The 19,195-nt window shown below is 36.9% G+C and overlaps 1 protein-coding gene across 6 annotated transcripts in view; it reads right to left on the bottom strand.

Moving 5' to 3' along the window:
• The window catches only part of PRKCZ (protein kinase C zeta), a 145,385-nt gene that overhangs the window by 109,364 nt on the left and 16,826 nt on the right, over window positions 1-19,195 (bottom strand). For 4 of the 6 annotated variants that reach the window (XM_030537842.1, XM_030537843.1, XM_030537841.1 and 1 more), the window contains exons 4-5: window positions 18,251-18,340; window positions 16,406-16,456 (exon numbers count right to left, since the gene is read on the bottom strand). In XM_030537842.1, coding sequence (XP_030393702.1) covers window positions 16,406-16,456; window positions 18,251-18,340 — 141 coding nt within the window. Of the gene's footprint in view, window positions 1-2,321; window positions 2,430-3,218; window positions 3,380-16,405; window positions 16,457-18,250; window positions 18,341-19,195 lie in introns of those variants that run through there. The other 2 variants (XM_030537847.1, XM_030537845.1) reach the window with 2 other exon arrangements.

Below are 19,195 nucleotides of genomic sequence, written 5' to 3'. Positions count from 1 at the left end.
GTGAGCGGAGGCTAGATGGAGACTAGCAGTAGCCTAACCTTGAGGCAAAGTGGGGATAGTGGGTGGGGGTTCCCCTGGAAGAAGGAGACCATGAGGCTGTGAGGGGTTACTGCCAGAGGGGCAGCACTCCAGGTAAGAGGGGCACCGCGGTCCTGGGAGGGACACAGGGCCAGTGGCAAGGCGGATCACTGGCCTGCAGAAGGTGCTCCAAGGCTGGGAGAGCTAATTCCTGAGTGTAACCAGCAGAAGGCACTGCGGGGTGAGTCTGCATGCTTACAGTGACCCTTCCTCTCCATTAAAGCATGTAAGAAAGAACAGTGAAGTCACTAACAGTATTTCTTTTAAAGTCTCATCACTTGTCCCGGAGCTTGAAATGAATGGGGAAGTTCACACCTCTCAGAGCTATTCTTTCAGGCTCTCTGAAAAATCAAGTGGACATCTCTGTATCACTTGCTTCACATTTTGAAGATTTTCTTCATAACCATAACCAGCTAGAGACTTTTAAATGGAAGTTGAAAATCTGGAGAACAAAGAGATTTGCCTGTACCTGCCACAATCCCAATTAGTGAAAGGACATAAATCAATTATCTCAAAGTGTACGTCAAGAATACTGCACCATTTAATATTATATTCTTGTTTATTATTTGTTTAGTGGTGACTATAAGCTCAGCATTGCAAAAACACAGATAAAGAGGGTTGTTCTAAACTCTTGTAGTATTATCCTTAAACTTCTCTTTATCCCCAGCTAATAATTCAAACACAAACATTTATGGATGTGAAGTATTAGTGCTGGAATCTGAGAGACCTGAATCAGGTACTTCCTTGGTCAAAATCAGGCTTCTCGGTATTTCAACTCCCCACCCTCCCAATAACTAACCAAGGAAAAGAAGTTAAGTCCTAGACTAAAATAAACATTTCTAATCTGTTAAACATGTATATTTGCCAAACTTAAACTATTTTAGAGTAACACCTCCATACTTCTGAACTGCTCACTGCTTTAACATGCCTACAGTTAGTTTCCTTCTGTAGGATTAAATGCTATACAAGTCTCAGCTGGCAACAAATTCTTTAATGGTCAGTCATTTGCAGCAAACTCTCAGTCTTCAGCTTCACTTCTGCAATGGTCTCTATTTCCAATTAGCCTGGCCTAGAATCCCAATTTTTTTTTTTTTATTTTTTTTTTTAATACACAGATGCATACATGCACCAAGAGAAATGTAACATTGGCCTTTGTGCTTGAAAGACCCTATTCATCTTATTCGTAGGCCTTTGTATTAAACCACAGGAACATCCAAAGTTATCAAGATCTAAAACATGTAATGGAGCAGCTGGTTTTAAAAAAAGACCTTCAGATAAACGATATCCTTCAACAACTAACCTTGAAATTGTCATCTGGAGGGCTGATTATACAAATTTCTTTACTGACACTAAAACAAAAAACAAACAAACAAAAAGATGCTCTAGTAGGTCTAACGGATTTGCAAATATCTGCTGTGGTCAGTGAGTCACCCAACAAATACTCATCACTGATCAACTTTGTCAATAACTCCTTCCAGCCAAAATGAACGTCTAGATGGAAGAGACAGCTATCTACCTTTACGGATGGAGTGGTTTTGGAGGGACAAGTGATAAGACGGGGAAATTGAATTGAGAGAGCCTTAGGAGGGAGAAGGTTTTTAAAGCCATGTGACACTTCCCTATGCAGCTATTGTTCATATCTTAAGTTAGTAGAGAGACAGAGAAAACGAGAAAAGCCAAGCCACCCACTTGAGCCCTTAAACTAGTTTAACTGAAGCTTCCTTTATTCAAAATACATTTTTGTTTACAATTTATGGACTGAAATTTACACATCTGGTAAGTATCTAGCATTATAAACTAAAGGAAAAAGAGCAAAAATCAAAATAAAATATGAGCTACGGAATCTCTCACCTACATAGTCATTAAAAAACCCCAAAGCCTCTCTTTTATTTCCTCATTGTGGTTTCAGTTTTAATAAAAATTTTGGAATTATTTAATTCCAATCAAATAAATAATGGACTTAAACCACAATTCTTGTTCTTAAGATTTACCACCCCATGGCAATCTATATTTTAATTTCTCTTAATCTACATAAAATTGTATGCAATAAAAATCATGTGGTACACATTATGAGGATGGAGGCAGAGATTTCAGACAGACATTCTTGAGAAACTATGACACAGCTCTTTTAAAATCCTGAGCAAATATATATTTTACAAGAAAAGCAATTTATTTTTCCCCTTCTGCCATTTCAACCAATAAAAAGCTTTTTTTATTAATTAGTTTCAAAACAGATGAATTACCCAATGCAATCCAAGCTATGTCTTCCGAGTTGTCTCTATGGTCGCAATAGTTCCTTTCTTCATTGGGGGATGGGATTGGTTCACGTGCTCTGAATAACCTAATCATTGCTGCCAATACAGTAACAAATGAAGGGAAAAACCTGTCCTTGTGAGCTAGCACAATATTTACAGGCCACACAACTGTCGCAACAAGCCTTTTACAGCTATTGTGTTGCACTAGGCAGAACATACAGCAAAATTATAGGCTCAGCTCTAAAATAAATTCACAAGACAGATACTAATTAGATTAATAAAATACCTCATTCAACCTTAGGACATAATTTTCGAGGGAGAATATGGAAAAGGAGTAACTAAATCAAAAGCTAACACCAAAAAATTGAGCAGATAAACAAAGAATATCAAACATCCATGACAGAATCTATTCAAAAAAAGGGAGGGGGGAAATTCAGCAAAGATCACCATCGATATTCAACAACAAACATTATCAATGTGCTATCATGGCAATGCCACAGCACCAGCATGCTACTGCATAAAAATGCTATATCCTATTAAAAGCTTTAATCAAAGTGCTCTATTGAGAGAAAAACAATGGCAAGTGAAATCCTTAAAATCCATTCGTATTAACTATCCAACATCAAGATAAATTTATCATTAAACAGAATATTGTTTTATTCAGATGTAGCAATCCAGAACAAAAAGCGTACCAGCACATTTCTTCCCGTAACATTACATGGAACGCTCTACTTCAAAACAAAATATTTCATTATTCAAACAACAACAATCTAAAGCAATTCACTACACTGCAAAATGAAAAAAGGCCTTTGCTAATTTAAAGAAAGACTTACAGCTTCAGAGCATCATTTTCAATCTTATAACAAATAGGCCCTAAACACATACCATCAGGTTTTTTGGGATACATTTCCTTCATTAATCTCCCCTATTTTCAGCAGCATCACTCACTCTGCATACTCATATCTTCTTTTCTCCTAAAATCTATCACTCAAAAAATCCAGGTCTTTTCACTCCAATTTTGTCAACATTTCTCAGAGCTCTTTCAGCCACATCCCTACACACGCAGAGGCACCAGCGATATCTGTATTTGTAACAATCTATGGTTGCAAAGGAGGACTGTAGGAAAAGCAACTACATGATAACCAAAATGCTGACTTCTATTATCTACTGCACCACATGCACACACATACCGCACCAATGGCTTCAATTCATAACAGCAATAGCAATGAAGGTACATAAAATCTATACACAAAAAGACATGCATTACTCACTGGGTTTTATTCTTTTGCTTCCTCAGCATGTAATTCTTTACGCTTTACAGTGCAGTAGGTATTAAATGAAACATTTTCGCTTTCCCTTTTTTCACTGATGCTGCTGTTAGAATACCACTAGACACCAGGACAATAGGCAGGATCAGCCTGAACATTAAGAGCAAATATTTAATGGAAGACTGGTTATCCTGTTCTCTCCCTTTCACATCTCTGCCTCATGTATCCAGGCACGGGTGGTACTGGCTCCCTTGGGAGGCTGTAGCTAGCAGCTGAGGCACAAACTAAAACGTGGCATGGACATCAAGGAGCTGATGTCACACACACACATACACACAAAACCCCTATAACCCCATATATTTCTGCAGTACAACTCAACTCTGACAAAGAGCTCTCTGAAAGATACAAATGAAGAAGAAAAACAGTGGCAGCAAAACATGCTTGTGTTATACAACAAAAAGGGAATACCAAAAATGAAAAAACAGTGCCAAAAAAACTGACTCAGTGTAGACAAAAAATGGGACCATAAAGTGATAAGAATGCCACTCAAATCTCATTCTGCATCAAGACAGTAGCAAGTCTGTAGCTTGTGGGCAAAAACAAACGCACCCACAAATTTTATAGCAATGTTTAACATCAAATCTGAAAGAAGAGGTGACCTACCCAAAAAATTAAAATATATGTACAATTTTGAAGACTGGTCTAATATATACAGGTCTGGCATGTTACTTCATAATTTAAAAACTCCCATTTTCATAAGGAAATCAGTATCTGAGGCTCCAGGTCAACAGATGCTAGAAACACCTAGGGAAGGGCAGGTTGCATTTAGTATCTGGAAAGAGTTACAGGTTGTTTTACCTCACCCATGTAGCAGCACTGCCATTCTGATTCATGTGAAATTGAGTAACTGTCCTGCTGAGGGTAAAAGGTATCATGGTAACAACAGAAGTGGTACATAGGGAGTAAAGAAGTCAGGTCTGAAGGAAAATCCAAAAAGACAGACAGTGCGGGTGGATCATTCTAAGTTCAGGAGCTAGAGAACTGTGTGTATCCTGTTCTAAATTAGGATGTTGCTTCTCAGAAAAAGATGTCTTCTTCAAATACACACACAAGAAATCTTTGATTAATAAGATTTTATTTTTCCAAAAACTGTCTTTGTTCTTCAAATGCAGGTAAAATAGAATTCAATAACTTTTTCCTCAACACTGTCCTTGAATTGCACTTAGAAAAAAGCAGTTAGAAAACAACACTGAGTTTTTAAGTCACATTCTTTATTCAAAGTTTTGCTCACTGGGACAACTTTTAGTACATCCCATTTTTTCATGAGTTCCAGGCAGACTGCAATCATACTATTATATTTCAACATACCAGACAACACCATAACATGAATACAAAACACTCTAAATAAAAATATTTTCTGCAATCTCCTTCAAACATACTATCTTTAGAGGTAGTTGTAGAGGGCAAAAAAAAATTTAAAAAATGAAATTCAAAACAAAAATCACAGCATATAAAAGCCACTTCACAACATTATAAACAGCTACTTCATGACCTAATATGAACAACACAGAGCAAAGCACTAAAAATTAGATGGATCTGGAAATTCAACTGATTGTTCTTCATATGCTCCATTCCAAAGCGTCCATAGTTTTGTACAAATTGTGAAACACAGTTTGCAATGACAGATTGCTAATGTAAGTGGCAGCCTATTTTAATTTAGTAGAGAATTAATTTTTCACTTGTTCTTGCAAATAATTTCAGACAAACCTAAAAATCTCTATTTATATAGTTCAATTTAAACCATGATATGCTGTAAAAAACAGAAATGATTTAAAAAATAATTTAATATAACAGAAAACCATAAAGATATATTGTAAGATAAGAAGAAAAGATAAATAATCAAACAAAAAAACTGAAACAATTCAAATAGTTAAAAATCCTGTAACTTTCTACTCCAGCATTACTCATGCCATATTTTACGTGGAGTAAAATTAGCAGGCAGATGTAAACTCATATTTTACTATGGATTTTGTTAAGCATAAAGTTAAACTTAAAATATTCTTCAGAGTAACCCACTTTCATGTCATGTCCTTTAAATAATCAAAATCACCAATATCAATAGAACTTCTGGTACAATTGCATATTGATAATTCTAGCTGTATTCATGCAACTAAAAAAAACAAACAATACTGCTGAACACATCAATTTATGCTAAATTAGTGTTGATACAATCTAATATCAACATGATAACAATATGGAAACAGTCAAAACTAGTTCACAATACCAGGTGTCCACGCAGGTCCCATAACTGCAAGAGATAATGTGTACAAAATTCATTCATTATATCTTTAGAAACCTGAGTGCAAACCCCTTACCAAGCACATCCTACTAAACAGGCTTTTCAAAACAATCAAAGTGTGATTCAACAAGACTACTAAAACAGCACAAGAATGAGCATTCGCCATACCAACAAAGAAACAGGTCAAGTGAATTATGGATCTCTACAGATTAATATAGTTTATAATGTGGGGCAATACAATCAGGACAGCTCTGAGTTAATGCTGAAATATTCAATGTCCTAAATATCCAAGTTATTTTAATTGAGATGTTAAATTGGAACACATCTCTAACATGCCATTTAATATTTGCACATATTTTGTTCACTTCCACGTTCTCCCTAAAGGTGTTCCAAAATCAGATTAAACCAATGCTCTTTTTACAGTTTTTATTAAAACATTAACCCAGAACTACTGTGACTTAGAAGAACCTCTAGAAACACAAAGCCTTCAAATTACACTTGGAAGGGATTAGGTGACTCAAAGGATGTGACTGGACTGAGACAAGCAGTGAACAAAAGTTACCATCTACTGGCTGTTCAGTGGCCTAACATAATGAGTTGATGGTGTCAAGTCAAATTCTTAGTAGAAAAGTGTCCAAATCATAAAAAACATTAACCCAACTGACACTCTCAAAAGTCTACAATGGAGGCCAAGGACTGAATAGACATGAAAAGTGAATAGTCTTCTCACCTCGAGGTCAGGCCTCCAAGCAGGGCTGACCCATCCATATAGGCAAACTAGGCAGTCGCCTGGGGGGCCAAGTTAAATGGGGTGCCAAATTCGAGGGGGGCAAAAAAAATCAAATTTAAAGAAAAAATAAAATGAAAAAATGAAAAAGATGAAAAACAAATAAAATAATGAAGATGTCATTATTTCAATTCCCGTGCACATATTGAGGGAATATGAATTATAATTCATTTCTCTACATTTTGAGAATTTATTAAATATGTGAACTCTTTTATTTACTGGAAAAATAAATAATATTTTAGCAGATTTTTTTTCCAATTTGCGACATAAGGTCAAGAGGACCCACTCCCAATTTTGATAAGCAATAACTCAGCCACAATGAAACACATCCACCAGCAGTAAGAGCTGCAATGCTAGTGACACCTAACTTGAATATACAAGGCTGCACAGCCTGAAAGTCATGTAGAGCGGAGATATCATGAGTTGATACAAGTCAAATGGTCATTTTAACACACATTGCAGGTAGAGGATTAAGAATCGAGCAAACACTGTGGAAAACTGTGTTTCTTGATGCCAAAGAATAAAGTGTTTCAGCATCATAAGTCCAAAATGTGAGTATCTTTAAGCGTTATTAAACCTTACCATTATTATCGGGCTGTACAACTATGAACTTTTCTTTGTTATAACTGGTTCACATGTAATAAATAAGGTCCATAAAAGAAAAGTAACAGCATTAACACTTAATAGACTATGAAAGCGATGACACCATACTCCAAGCAGGTAACTGTGAGGAAAGGGATTACTTTCCAAACAACTGGGGTCGGGTTATAAACATTGAAAAAGGTCATTTTGTTTCCGTGTAAATGCTGTAACTAACTGTTTTGATAGCTGAGTGTATGTTACTAATCACTGAACCTTTAAGCAGTGAAAAGACGTGTTGGGATGGCTGCAACGTGGTTTAAATCACCAACCACCTGATGGGTGTGTCAGTCATCCTTAATGCTATCATGCTTGCAGTCAGGAGCACAGTATACAACAATATTCAAATGCCCCATGGCAGAAAGAGGAAAAAGAAAACCCTCAGGAGCTGAATATCGTAGATGAAAGGCTGAGAAGGAAAAGGACCGCCCAAAACAGCAGGGATCCTTCCTGTAATATCTTCTCTTTAATCCAAATGAAGATCGAAGTAGTTCACAGCATCCAGATGAAGGAATTTTACTTGGAGAGGAAGTGAACTCACATCCGCATGGAAGCAGTTCAGAACATCAAGATGAAGGTGTATTACTTTGAGATGAGGGTAGCCCATATCCACAAAAATGCAGTTTGGAAACTCAAGATGGAAACTTATTTCTAGACGATGGCAGCTCACAGCATCAAACTGATATGGAAGTGGAGAAAAATTTACTCACCTTCAGAGACACATGCAGAAACTGAAGTAAATGAAGTAGAAGGAAGAAACGATGAAGTTACAAACAAGTTACAGTATGAGGATCCAGCTTCATGGCCCAGATGTGATGACAGTGTGCAGCAAATTCCCACGGAACATGAACCTGAACAAGTGCATGAATTTCCCTCCCCTAAGAATGGAAATAAAAGAAAATTCTCTGCTCAGCATTAAAAGAGGAAACTCAATAATGGGGAAGAAATACATTGAAACTGGTTACGATATTCAGTGTTGAAGGACTCTGTTTTGCTTTTGCTGCAAGTTGTTTAGAACATGAAGCAACTGGTGTATCACTTACTGAAAATGGTTCAAAGGACTGGAAAAAACAGCTTCCATTCGTTCTTCACATGAAAGAAGGACAGAACATTTGGAATGTTTTCAAAACTGGAAAGAACTTGAATTACGATTGAAAAAAGGAAAAACTCTCGAAGAAAATTTACATGTGATCAAGGAAAAAGAAGAATATTGGCAACAAATATTAGAGTGTCTGATTGCTTTAGTGAGAGTTCTTGGTGGGCAAAATTTAGCATTCTGTGGCCACAGTAGAAATTAAAAATTATACACTCCAGATAATGGAAATTTTTAAAATTTGTTGAATACTTAGCTTTGTTTGATCCAGTTGTGAACGAGCATCTACGTAAAATAACTGATCGTGAAACACAGGTTCATTACTTAGCAAACATATGCAGAATGAACTGATTCAAATATCATAGCAAATGCTATTAAAAAGAAAAATTTGTTGAAGCTGCCCATTCTGCAAAATATTTTACAATAATACTGGACTGTACACCAGATGTGAGTCATGTCGAACAAATGATGGTCATTTGTTTTGTGGATATGGAAAAAGTCTGCGGATGAAGATAATGTTGAAGTGCTCATAAAGGAACATTTTTTGGGTTTCATACCACTGAAGGAGATGACTGGAGCATTTATGATAAACTATTCTACAAGAGCTTGAAACAATGTCATTATCTGTTGAAAACTTATGTAGCCAAGGCTATGATAACGGGAGTAATATGAAGAGTAAAGACAATGATGTGCATAGGAGAATGATGGAAATCAATCCTAGGGCCTTTTTCGTTCCTTGTAGTGCGCATTCTCTGAATTTGGTTGTCAATGATGCCGCTAGATGTTGTTTGGAGGGAAGCAGTTCCTTTGACCTGATGCAACGTGTCTGTGTTTTTCTCAGGCTCAACACACCGTTAGAGAATTCACATGGCGAGTCAGAATTTCCCCAACTGTGAAACCACTTAGTGTACGTCTATACTACCCACTGGATCAGCGGGTAGTGTTCGATGCATCGGGGATTGATTTATTGCCACTCATCTGGATACGATAAATTGATCTGCTAATCAACATCCATACTCCACCTCATAGGAGGAGTAAATGCAGTCAACGGAGGCACCGCGGCAGTCGACTCGCTGCTATGAGGATGGCCAGGTAAGTCAAACTTAAGATACTTCGACTTCAAAGTTGCATATCTTAGTTCGACCCCTCCCTCTCCCACTAGTGTAGCCCAGGCTTTAGTCAGACAAAATGGGAGAGTCGCACTGATGCTCTGAAGTCTCTTCGCTATGAACTTGGAAACATTTATGATGTCCTAATTGAAATTTATGATACTGTCTTTACTGGATCATCTGGCAATACGACACGTTCAGATGCAGCAGCTCTTGCAAATGGCCTTTCCAAGTTCAAATTTGTGACTTCACTCATTTTGTGGTATAATATCCTTTTTGAGATTAACCTCCCTAGTAAGCAGCTTCAGGAAAAGAACTTGAACATACATTCTGCTATTCAAAATCTGCAGCAAACTAAAAATATTCTGAAGAAATTCAGAAGTGATGAAGGGTTCGAAAGAACACTGGTAAATTCTCTCGAGCTTGCTGAAGAAATAGACTTTCTGACAGAATTTGAACCAGAACCAGTTCACATTCGGCAAAAGAAACAGCAGTTTTCGTATGAAGGACAAGACACACCCATTCAGAACCCAAAACAAAAGGTTCAAAGTGAATTTCTACTTTGCAGTCTTTGATACTGCTATTCACTTGGTTGATGAAAGATTTCAACAGATGCAGCAGCCAAAGTCAGTATTTGGCTTTCTATATGATATCCACAGCTTGCAAAAGGAAACAGCAAAACAGATAAGAGAATTTTGTATAAAACTGAAGTCGGCATTGACTCATGAAAATTCAAAAGACATTGATGCTACAGATTTGTGTAGTGAGCTTCAGGCTTTTTCAAGACAATTTAAGAAACTTTCCACTCCTGAAGAAGTACTGAAGTTTGTTTGTGCAAATAAACAGAAGTTTTCCAAACATTAAGTTTGCCAGTTTCCGTAGCTAGTGGGGAATGCAGCTTCTCAAAGTTAAAATTGATAAAAACTTAACTGTGTTCAACAATGGTGCAAGAGAGACTTGTTAGACTTGCCACAATGTCAATAGAGCATGAAACAGCTAGAAAACTGAGTCTAAAAGAACTAGTGACTGAATTTTCAAAACTTAAAGCAAGAAAAGTCATGTTTTAAGAGCAGTATTTTTTATTCCGAGTGTTTTGAAAATACAGGTTAATGTTCATTGAAGAGTTTTCCTGTTTCTTTCTATATTGGATGTAGTGGTAATGGCAGTTAAAGCAGGATAGCGTAATGGATGATTTTGGATTTGTAATAAAAATTATAAACAACATTTTAAATGCATTTTATTTGAAATAAGATTGAAATATCATCTAGCTGTTGTGTACAAATCTATTCTGAAAATTTCGTGTCTCTATTTTATCTGATCTCAGAAACTTTGCTTGGACAGACAGATTTTTTGTGTTTAAAAAAATGCTAAAAATCATTTAAAGGTAAAAAGGGGCAAAATGTTTCCCCAAAACCTCAGCCTAGATCTGCCCTTGGGGCTTGAGGGGGGGGGGGTGCCGACTGCATGGTTCAACTAGGGTGCCAGTTGCTGGCAGCTAGTCTAGGGCTGCCCCTGCCTCCAAAACAGGGTTAGCTTGTAGGAGGAAAGCTTCAACTACCATGCCCACACTCTTACCTGTTCTTTGGACAGAAGACTTCAGTTACCTTTCACAAGCACTCAAGGGCCAAGTGCAACCATCCTCTTCCATGATACAACGGACACTCTGCCAGAGTAAGTGATGTGCCATTACATATGGCAGAACAAGGCATGAGCAAGCCAGGAGGTATTAGGAATAAAAGACAGTCGAGACTGCTCCAGCCCATGGACTGGAGCAGCCTCTGTGAAGGTCCAGCAGCCTTTGGAAGTTGGAAGAATTCTTCTCTCTAGCACTAGCTCAGTGCCCCCTCCGCTTACTCAGGCCAGGGATTGAGCAGCACCAGATTTGAACATAAATTCATTCACAGCTCTGTTCACAACAGTAATCTCTTCACAACAATCTAGGAATTAAGCTTATTTAGGTCATGTTGAAAATAATTTAAAAAAAATAAAATGGAAAAAATGGTGGTAGGCAATTATTCTCTGAAAAATTAATTATGCAGAAATGGAATTGTGATTGTTCATATTTATTGTGTTTCAGTGACTAGGTAAATTTGCTCAGCTTACAAGTTTATTTTTTTCCAGCCTTGCAAACTTATGTCCATACAACAGCTGGGAGGAGCAATTCCCAGCTCAAGTAGACACACACACTATAGATCACGGAGTCGGCAACCTTTCAGACATGGTGTGCCAAGTCTTCATTTATTCACTCTAATTTAAGGTTCTGCATGCCAGTAATACATTTTAATGTTTTTAGAAGGTCTCTCTCTCTCTCTAAGTCTATATTATATAACTGAACTATTGTTGTATGTAAAGTAAATAAGGTTTTTAAAATGTTTAAGAAGCTTCATTTAAAATTAAATTAAAATGCAGAGCCTCCTCCCTCCCCCCGCACAGGTGGCCAGGACCCAGGCAGTGAGAGTGCCACTGAAAATCAGCTTGCGTGCCGCCTTTGGCACACATGCCATAGGTTGCCTACCCCTGCTCTAGATCGTGTGCTAAAAATAACACTGCGGCCACAAGAGTACAGGTGGTACTTCAGGCGAGGCACCAGAGTACAATCCCATGACCTCCTGCATACATATTTGGGCAGAGTTGTATAGCCAGAGACCCATGCTGCTGTAGTCACACTGACTTTCAGAGTGCTAGTTTGCATGAAGCTAGCACATATATGCCTATTCAAGCTGGGAATACCACCTCACAGCTTCTGTGCTAACATACCATTAGTCTGGGATCTGAAAATCAAGCTAGGTTCTTTCAGGTTCACAAAATAACAAAGATTATGTAGTCAAAATTTAGTTAAACTGATTAACAGAATCCAGCTCACGCTCTCATATCTGAACTGGATCGGCAGTGCTAAAAGCAGATAGAAAGTAAAGTGACTGAATAGAGACAAGGAACAGATCTGTTGAGAAAGAAAGTAAAGTACTACTTTTACATAGTTGTATGCAGTGTAGTCGGAACCATGTCAGTCCCAGGATATTAGAAGAACTCTAAAGAAGAGCTCTGTATGGCTCAAAAGCTTGTCTCTCTCACCAACAGAAGTTGGTCCAATAAAAGATATTACCTCACCCACCTTCTCTCTCTAATTTTTTCATAGTGATTTTTCAGATCAGAATCACTTTACATTTGTTTAAAATTCTCCCCTGACGTTTCTCTCTTTAGGTAACTGTCTCTTTCCCAGGTTAGTTACCATACTTTAGGGGCAAACAATCTTATTTGGAATTAGTACTAATCTGGATTGGTACAATTCGGAATGTCTTCTTAACTGTGCTCAACATAATGTATTTCACATATAACCTTCATGCTGAATTTGAAAAAAAGTGATCTTCTGGAACTATCAGATAAACCTCAGACAAGCTCAGTAGGTTCCAGCTGATGGGCTGTACTAATGGAACCATGACTTTTAAGTACTTAACTTTCAAGGCACCTGATGGTACACAAATCAGTAGTCTATGAAAAAGGAAAGCACTTGAGAAATATTTAACTGTGAATGAATCCAGACTTTGAGTACTGTTTTTCGAGGGCTGATGGGGGGATCTGACGCAGAAAGATAAAGTGACTTGCTCAAGGTTACAGAGCAGTCCAGTAGCAGAGCTGGGAGTCAGCTCCAACATTCCTAAATCCCAGCCCTTAGTCCATGCTGCCCTGGGCTTTTCTGTACTGAGGTTCTGAGTGGCCATCTTGCAAGAGATTATTAAAAAAATAATTGCTTGAAAAAGTTTCAGTATCACTTGAAGAGCCCTTCATGCATGTCAGTTGAGAGTTTTACTTATTTTGAGGTCTGTTCCAAAACCTACAGAAGCCAATGGAAATCTTTCCATTGATTTCAGTGGACTTCAGCTCTGGCCACAACTAGCTTCACAACTCAATTATATTCCTGTTCCTTGGTTTCTTTACTATAATATCTATCAATCTATTGGAATTAGTAGTGTTTAATTTTACACTAAAATTGAATGCTGAAATTCAGTGTCCTCTGTTTGCAGTGAACTTGATTGTTTTTCAGGTAACGTGCAGTACAAATCTCTGCATAATTCTCTAATTTCAGCTAGCTCTTTATTAGAATTCTTCTATCACAATGTGTAAATACAAGAGATGTCCATTAGTTCACTAATCATATCGTTAACGTCTTTCAATTTTGATCCTACGCAAGACTGAAAAAAAAACATTCTTAGGTGGTGATGAAAGATCCCTGACTGAATGGGACCGCTAGGTCTGACTTTGTTTTACCAATAATTTTATAGTAACAAATCAAACAATAAAAATCAACCATTGGCTGCTCATTCAGAGATGACTTCTTCAACTGGGGACGAATAGTCTGGGAATTGATAAAGGAAGATAATACTTATCTAAATCTCTGGTGCCAAATTCTGCTCTGGTTGGTAGTGGTAGAGTGCCAGAGCCATTCAACAGCAGTCTAAATCAGCAAAACAATCCATCACCGGCCCATCTGAAGGCAGTCTCAAAGGCCAAGGATTGCATGGACAGAGATACTAATCTGCACACCACAAGTGATCACTACTAAAATAGGTTTGAGGCAAAGTAGCAAGGCAATGCACACAAGCTTTTACTGTCATTGCATAGACTGCACCTGCTCTATAGATAACAGATTCAGTTTCCAGCAGTGTATGTAAATCTGACACCTTTCAATTTACGAAAGAACTGCTAAACTCAGATGTCACAATAAATAGTATTTAAATTATACAGCTTGCAGCAAGAATAGATCTTGGGCTACAAGCACATTATCTTGAGTGGCCAGATGGTGGTGTTTTCACCTAAGAAAAGTTCTAGTCATATTACCTATTATTTTCAACAACTTGCAAATCTAAAATAGACATGACATTAAGTTAAAATTCCCACGGAATTTCAACATACTGTTCAATATGAGCACACATCTAGCACTTCAAGATTAACCTTCAAGGGAAAATGTACTGAAGCCAGGCCTCAATTTTTCGCCCCTCCAGCAGATGCATTACATGATACAGTGAAAGAAGTCTGTTGACTATTTCATCAGTGAAACTGGAGAGAAACCAAACAAGAATTAAATATCCATAGATACACAGGAGAAAAAACCCCGCACAACTAAGAAAAATATATCAGGGATGATGACTTCAATATCTGGGAATGAGTGTCTTATAACTTTTTAGACAGAATTCTTCTCACATAGACCATTCCACTGCACTCTGAAAAGGGACTCTAAAGACCATCTAGAAATCTGGAGTTTTTTTACATTTAAAGTGATTTAGGTGTTCTGAAACCTAAGGAAAGTGTCTAAAAGAAAATTATTTTTTTAGTACCACCAGAAATGTATAAAACATGTCCTATGTATAATAATTGAACTTGGAGAGAGATTCTTACCCCAAGTTTCTTATTCTGATTGACAGAACTTTATTGTTGTATTTCAGATAGAGCCAATAAAGACAACACCGATCCAAATATCTGACTATTACAAGTCCATCTTTGATCCACTGCAGCTCAACAGTTAACTAAGAAATCTAAAACAAATGCTGTTATTTTATTGACTCTACCTTGCTCCATTTTCTATAGCCCAATAGAAAGTAAGACTAGATCAAGATGGTTTTCAAAAAAGAAAAACAGACCACTTTTAAAATCCTGTATTTATATATGGGAGAACAGAATTGTCCACATTATCTTAATTATATTCAATAGGCAAAAACTATCACATTCATGCAAAAAAAATGGCAGTGCAGTACAAAAATCAGAATATTGCTTTATATTACTAGACTGTGAAGCAAGCGAGTCAAAATAGCATCATTTTACTTGCCCACAAGTTTTCATTACTTGACTTATTCTGTCAATTTGCTTTTACAAAACAAATGTTTATGAATATTCTTTTCTAATATTAGTTATCTACAATGGCGGTAGTTAGAGTCAACATTCACCAATAGTTAATTCACAATGGTACCCGAGAAACAGCATTACATCTGTATATGTAAAGAAAACAACTGCAGCAATTTAGATAAAGATTTGAAAGATTACAATATTTAACTGAAAGACAGCTCTGCTTGCTACCCTTCATTCATACAGTCTAGCACACAGGGGTCAGTAACCTTTCAGCAGTGGTGTGCTGAGTCTTCCATTTATTCACTCTAATTTAAGTTTTTGCATGCCAGTAATACATTTTAATGTTTGAAGATTTTGTTCTATAAAAGTCTATAATATATAACTCAACTATTGTTCTGTGTAAAGTAAATAAGTTTTTTAGATGTTTAAGAAGCTTCGTTTAAAATTAAATTAAAATGCAGAGCCCACGCCCCGCCCCTGGACCAGTGGCCAGGACCTAGGCAGTGTGAATGTCACTGAAAATCAGCTTGTGTGCTGCCTTCGGCATGCGTGCCATAGGTTGCCTATCCGTGGTCTACCACATTTGATATTTATCAGCAGCACACACACATCCATAAAATATTTCTGAAAAATAATATATTCAGAATCAATCCCTGCTATCAAAGCTACAAACCTTGAACTTATAGATAAGACTGAAACTGATCTATAATTACCAGTCAGTTGTAATTGCCTTTAGATTTTAGGATGCACAGTTTGACTGCAAACAGGAATGCCAACTGTACCGGTATGTCAGTCTATTTGATTGTTAAACCACTTCTTTTAAAACTCAATAAATACAACCATGTCAGTTACTGGAAACCAGTATTAACTCTAGTTAGCATTAAAATGCCACCAGATGCTTGCTCCATCCTTTTTATATCCTAAACAGTACTTACATAGGACAAGGTAAACATGTAACTAATTATATATCGTAAGCTACTTCAAATAAGCAAACATCTCTTACACATATAAGTGTAAGACACATTATAGTACTCACTGTCTTCTCCTGGACATGGCATGCCTGGTTTCTCTGGAATGCTGGGGAAAACTAAAACAAAAACAGACAATACTTATTACTGATGTAATAAATCACTTTATCTAAAATAAACAATTTCTGGAAGGTTTGTTATTGATTTTTTTCCAATTCTGCCCTGAGAAACAACAGGTTAAGCCAGCTGCTTATTATGCCATGATCATAGAATCAACTACTCTAGCAACACCACAGTATACTGTACATGGGGCCTGACTTAAAGCCCACCGAAGTCAGTGGAAAGTCTCCCACTGACTTCAATGGACTTTGAATCAGATCCTGACACAGCATATTTCAAAGCAATATATAAATATGAATTCATCTATTCAACACCCTTATGAGAAGATGAAGTACTATTATCCTCGTTTTACAGTTTGAACAGAGACACAAACTGAAGTGATATGTCCCAGGTTGAACAGGAAGCCTGTAGGAGAGCTAGAAACAAAACCCAGATTTCCCAGCTTCCAGCACTGTGCTTTCACCATTGCTCTAAGGTCCTCTTGACTACAATGAAGACCATGAGACACAAGCTTAAAAACCCCAAAAAAGAGGAGGGAAGATAACATAGCTGACATGAGACTCCTGAAAAAACTGAATGTAGACAAATACATGGTTTACATAAGAATGTACCAATAAAAATCAGTTTATAATAATTTATCTTGCATTATTTACGTAATATAGTTGCAGTACCTATTTACATAATGTGTAGATCTACTTGAAAAAATCAAGTTGTCAAAAGCTTCTATAATTGGTTCTTAAAATGGAAACAGAAGTATTTTATTAAAAATACAAGTTGAAAAAGAGACCTAATAGCAAATAGTAATTTTGCCTAGATAAACAAGCAATATATTATAGACTATCTTTAAGGTGACTGAATTGAGCCCTTTTGTACTGGTATCTTCCTCTCCAGCAAGCTTGTAAACAAATATTTCATGTGGGGTTATGAAGACACCAAAATCAGCAATGCAAACTTCCTAAGCAAGAAACTAACTTGCCCAAATACACTTTAAAAAAGTATCATGAAGCATACTACTCAAGCAGACCCCATAAACCTGCAATCAGACCCATACAGACAGACTCCTGCACCTGTACAGAATCCCTCCTGCTTCCATGGGGTTTGACAAAGGATAGGAAAACATCTATGCAGATCTAATTGCAGGTCTGCAGGGTTGAGAAGCAAATTCAGAAATAAAACCACCAGTTAAATCCCTCTAAATTAAAAAAACCTACAATTTATTCTAGCCCAGATCTGTTTCTCTCATAAATGAATGGCTTTAAGTTTTTTAAAATTTAGATTTTAAAAAGTAATGAATGATTGATTGGTTGATTTTTAATTTCAGAGACAGCCATTCAATTTTAATATTGTCTTAATTGCCGAGGTGGTTACAAGGGAGTTATTTTCACTTTATCACGTTCATTGAATTTAGAAAGAGCAGATTATGGTATATTTAATGAAGCAGCCATCACCTTCATTGCTCTCTTATCTTTTCCCTCCATCAGTAGTTAGTTCATCATTATAGGTTTAGCAGGATTCAAAAAGAATGTACTTTTATATGAGAGCAGGAATCACATCTGTAGCTACATTAATTAGATTACAAACTTACAAAGGATACCAGCAAACACGACTCAGAACATAAAACGACTGCAAGAGTGACTTAGAAGAAGTCAGCCCAAAGAATATTTAATTTAACACATGTCCATGCTCCATACAGTGTTGAAGCTCAGCAAGTATTTATATTGAACAGAACTCCTGAACTGCTTTATTCCTCCTCACAAGAAATTTAGATGGTTCTAAAATTGCAGAGTACTTGCCATGAATAATGAGCCCTTCATCTCTATGATGACAATACAAACGGAAGGCTTCTTCCAATTCCATCTGAGATGAGATAGTACACGGATCACCTAGCAAAGGGAACAAAGAAATATGCAACCAAATTTATGACTATGGTATATTAAGTTAAGGGTTCAAACTGGTTAGCTCAGAAAATTCAAGCAAAGTTATATTATCCTAATAATTTTATTAAGGCCAAACAAAATACAGTAACATGAAATTATTTTTTTTTACTTAAAAATTGTAACCAAACTGAAATGATTAAAGACAAAAACATAAAAGAGTTATGACAGTTCTCTTAGGTTGGTACATGAGACAAAAAATTAATTTAAGTAAGCTGACTAACTTCCACAGGGCTGGAGATGGGATCCAGGGACCGGGTTCATTATATCCGAAGGTTCATTATTAGGAAGGGCATTATAGCGAGGGCGTACTGTAGTAAATATTAATATTATGGTAGCATCCAAAAGCCAAAATCAGGGTGGGGTACCACTTGTGCTAGACACTGAACAAGCACAGAGAGGTAATCCGTACCCAAAGTGCTTACAATCTGAAGACAGACAAAGGGTAGAGGAGGGGAATATATATATGTGAATACAGTTAAGAACCAGCACAACTACTTTCTGGGGGTGGGGGGGCGGAGCTTGAATTTTTTGTAATTAGGATTAGAGATAGGGAATAGAAAAAGGACAAAAAAAGAGTTACACCTGTTTGGCCATGATCAGCAGACTGGATGTTGCAGCCATCACAACAGATGGGTGTCTTATGAAGCAATTTAAGGAGGTTAAGGTAGTAACTGTTCAGCTTCTATGAGGGAGTTTTTCCTGTACATAAAGAAGCTGTGTGATGGATAGTGAAGGCTGGGACTGCTGACATGCATGACAAAGCAAAAGCAAGAGTCCACTTTAAGAAAGGTTACTAGATCA

This window comes from Gopherus evgoodei, chromosome 18 (genome assembly GCF_007399415.2).
Source record: "Gopherus evgoodei ecotype Sinaloan lineage chromosome 18, rGopEvg1_v1.p, whole genome shotgun sequence".
Taxonomy (NCBI): Eukaryota; Metazoa; Chordata; order Testudines; family Testudinidae; genus Gopherus; species Gopherus evgoodei.
The sequence above is the reverse complement of the archived record's forward strand: the minus strand, read 5'-3'. Positions and strand labels throughout refer to the sequence as shown.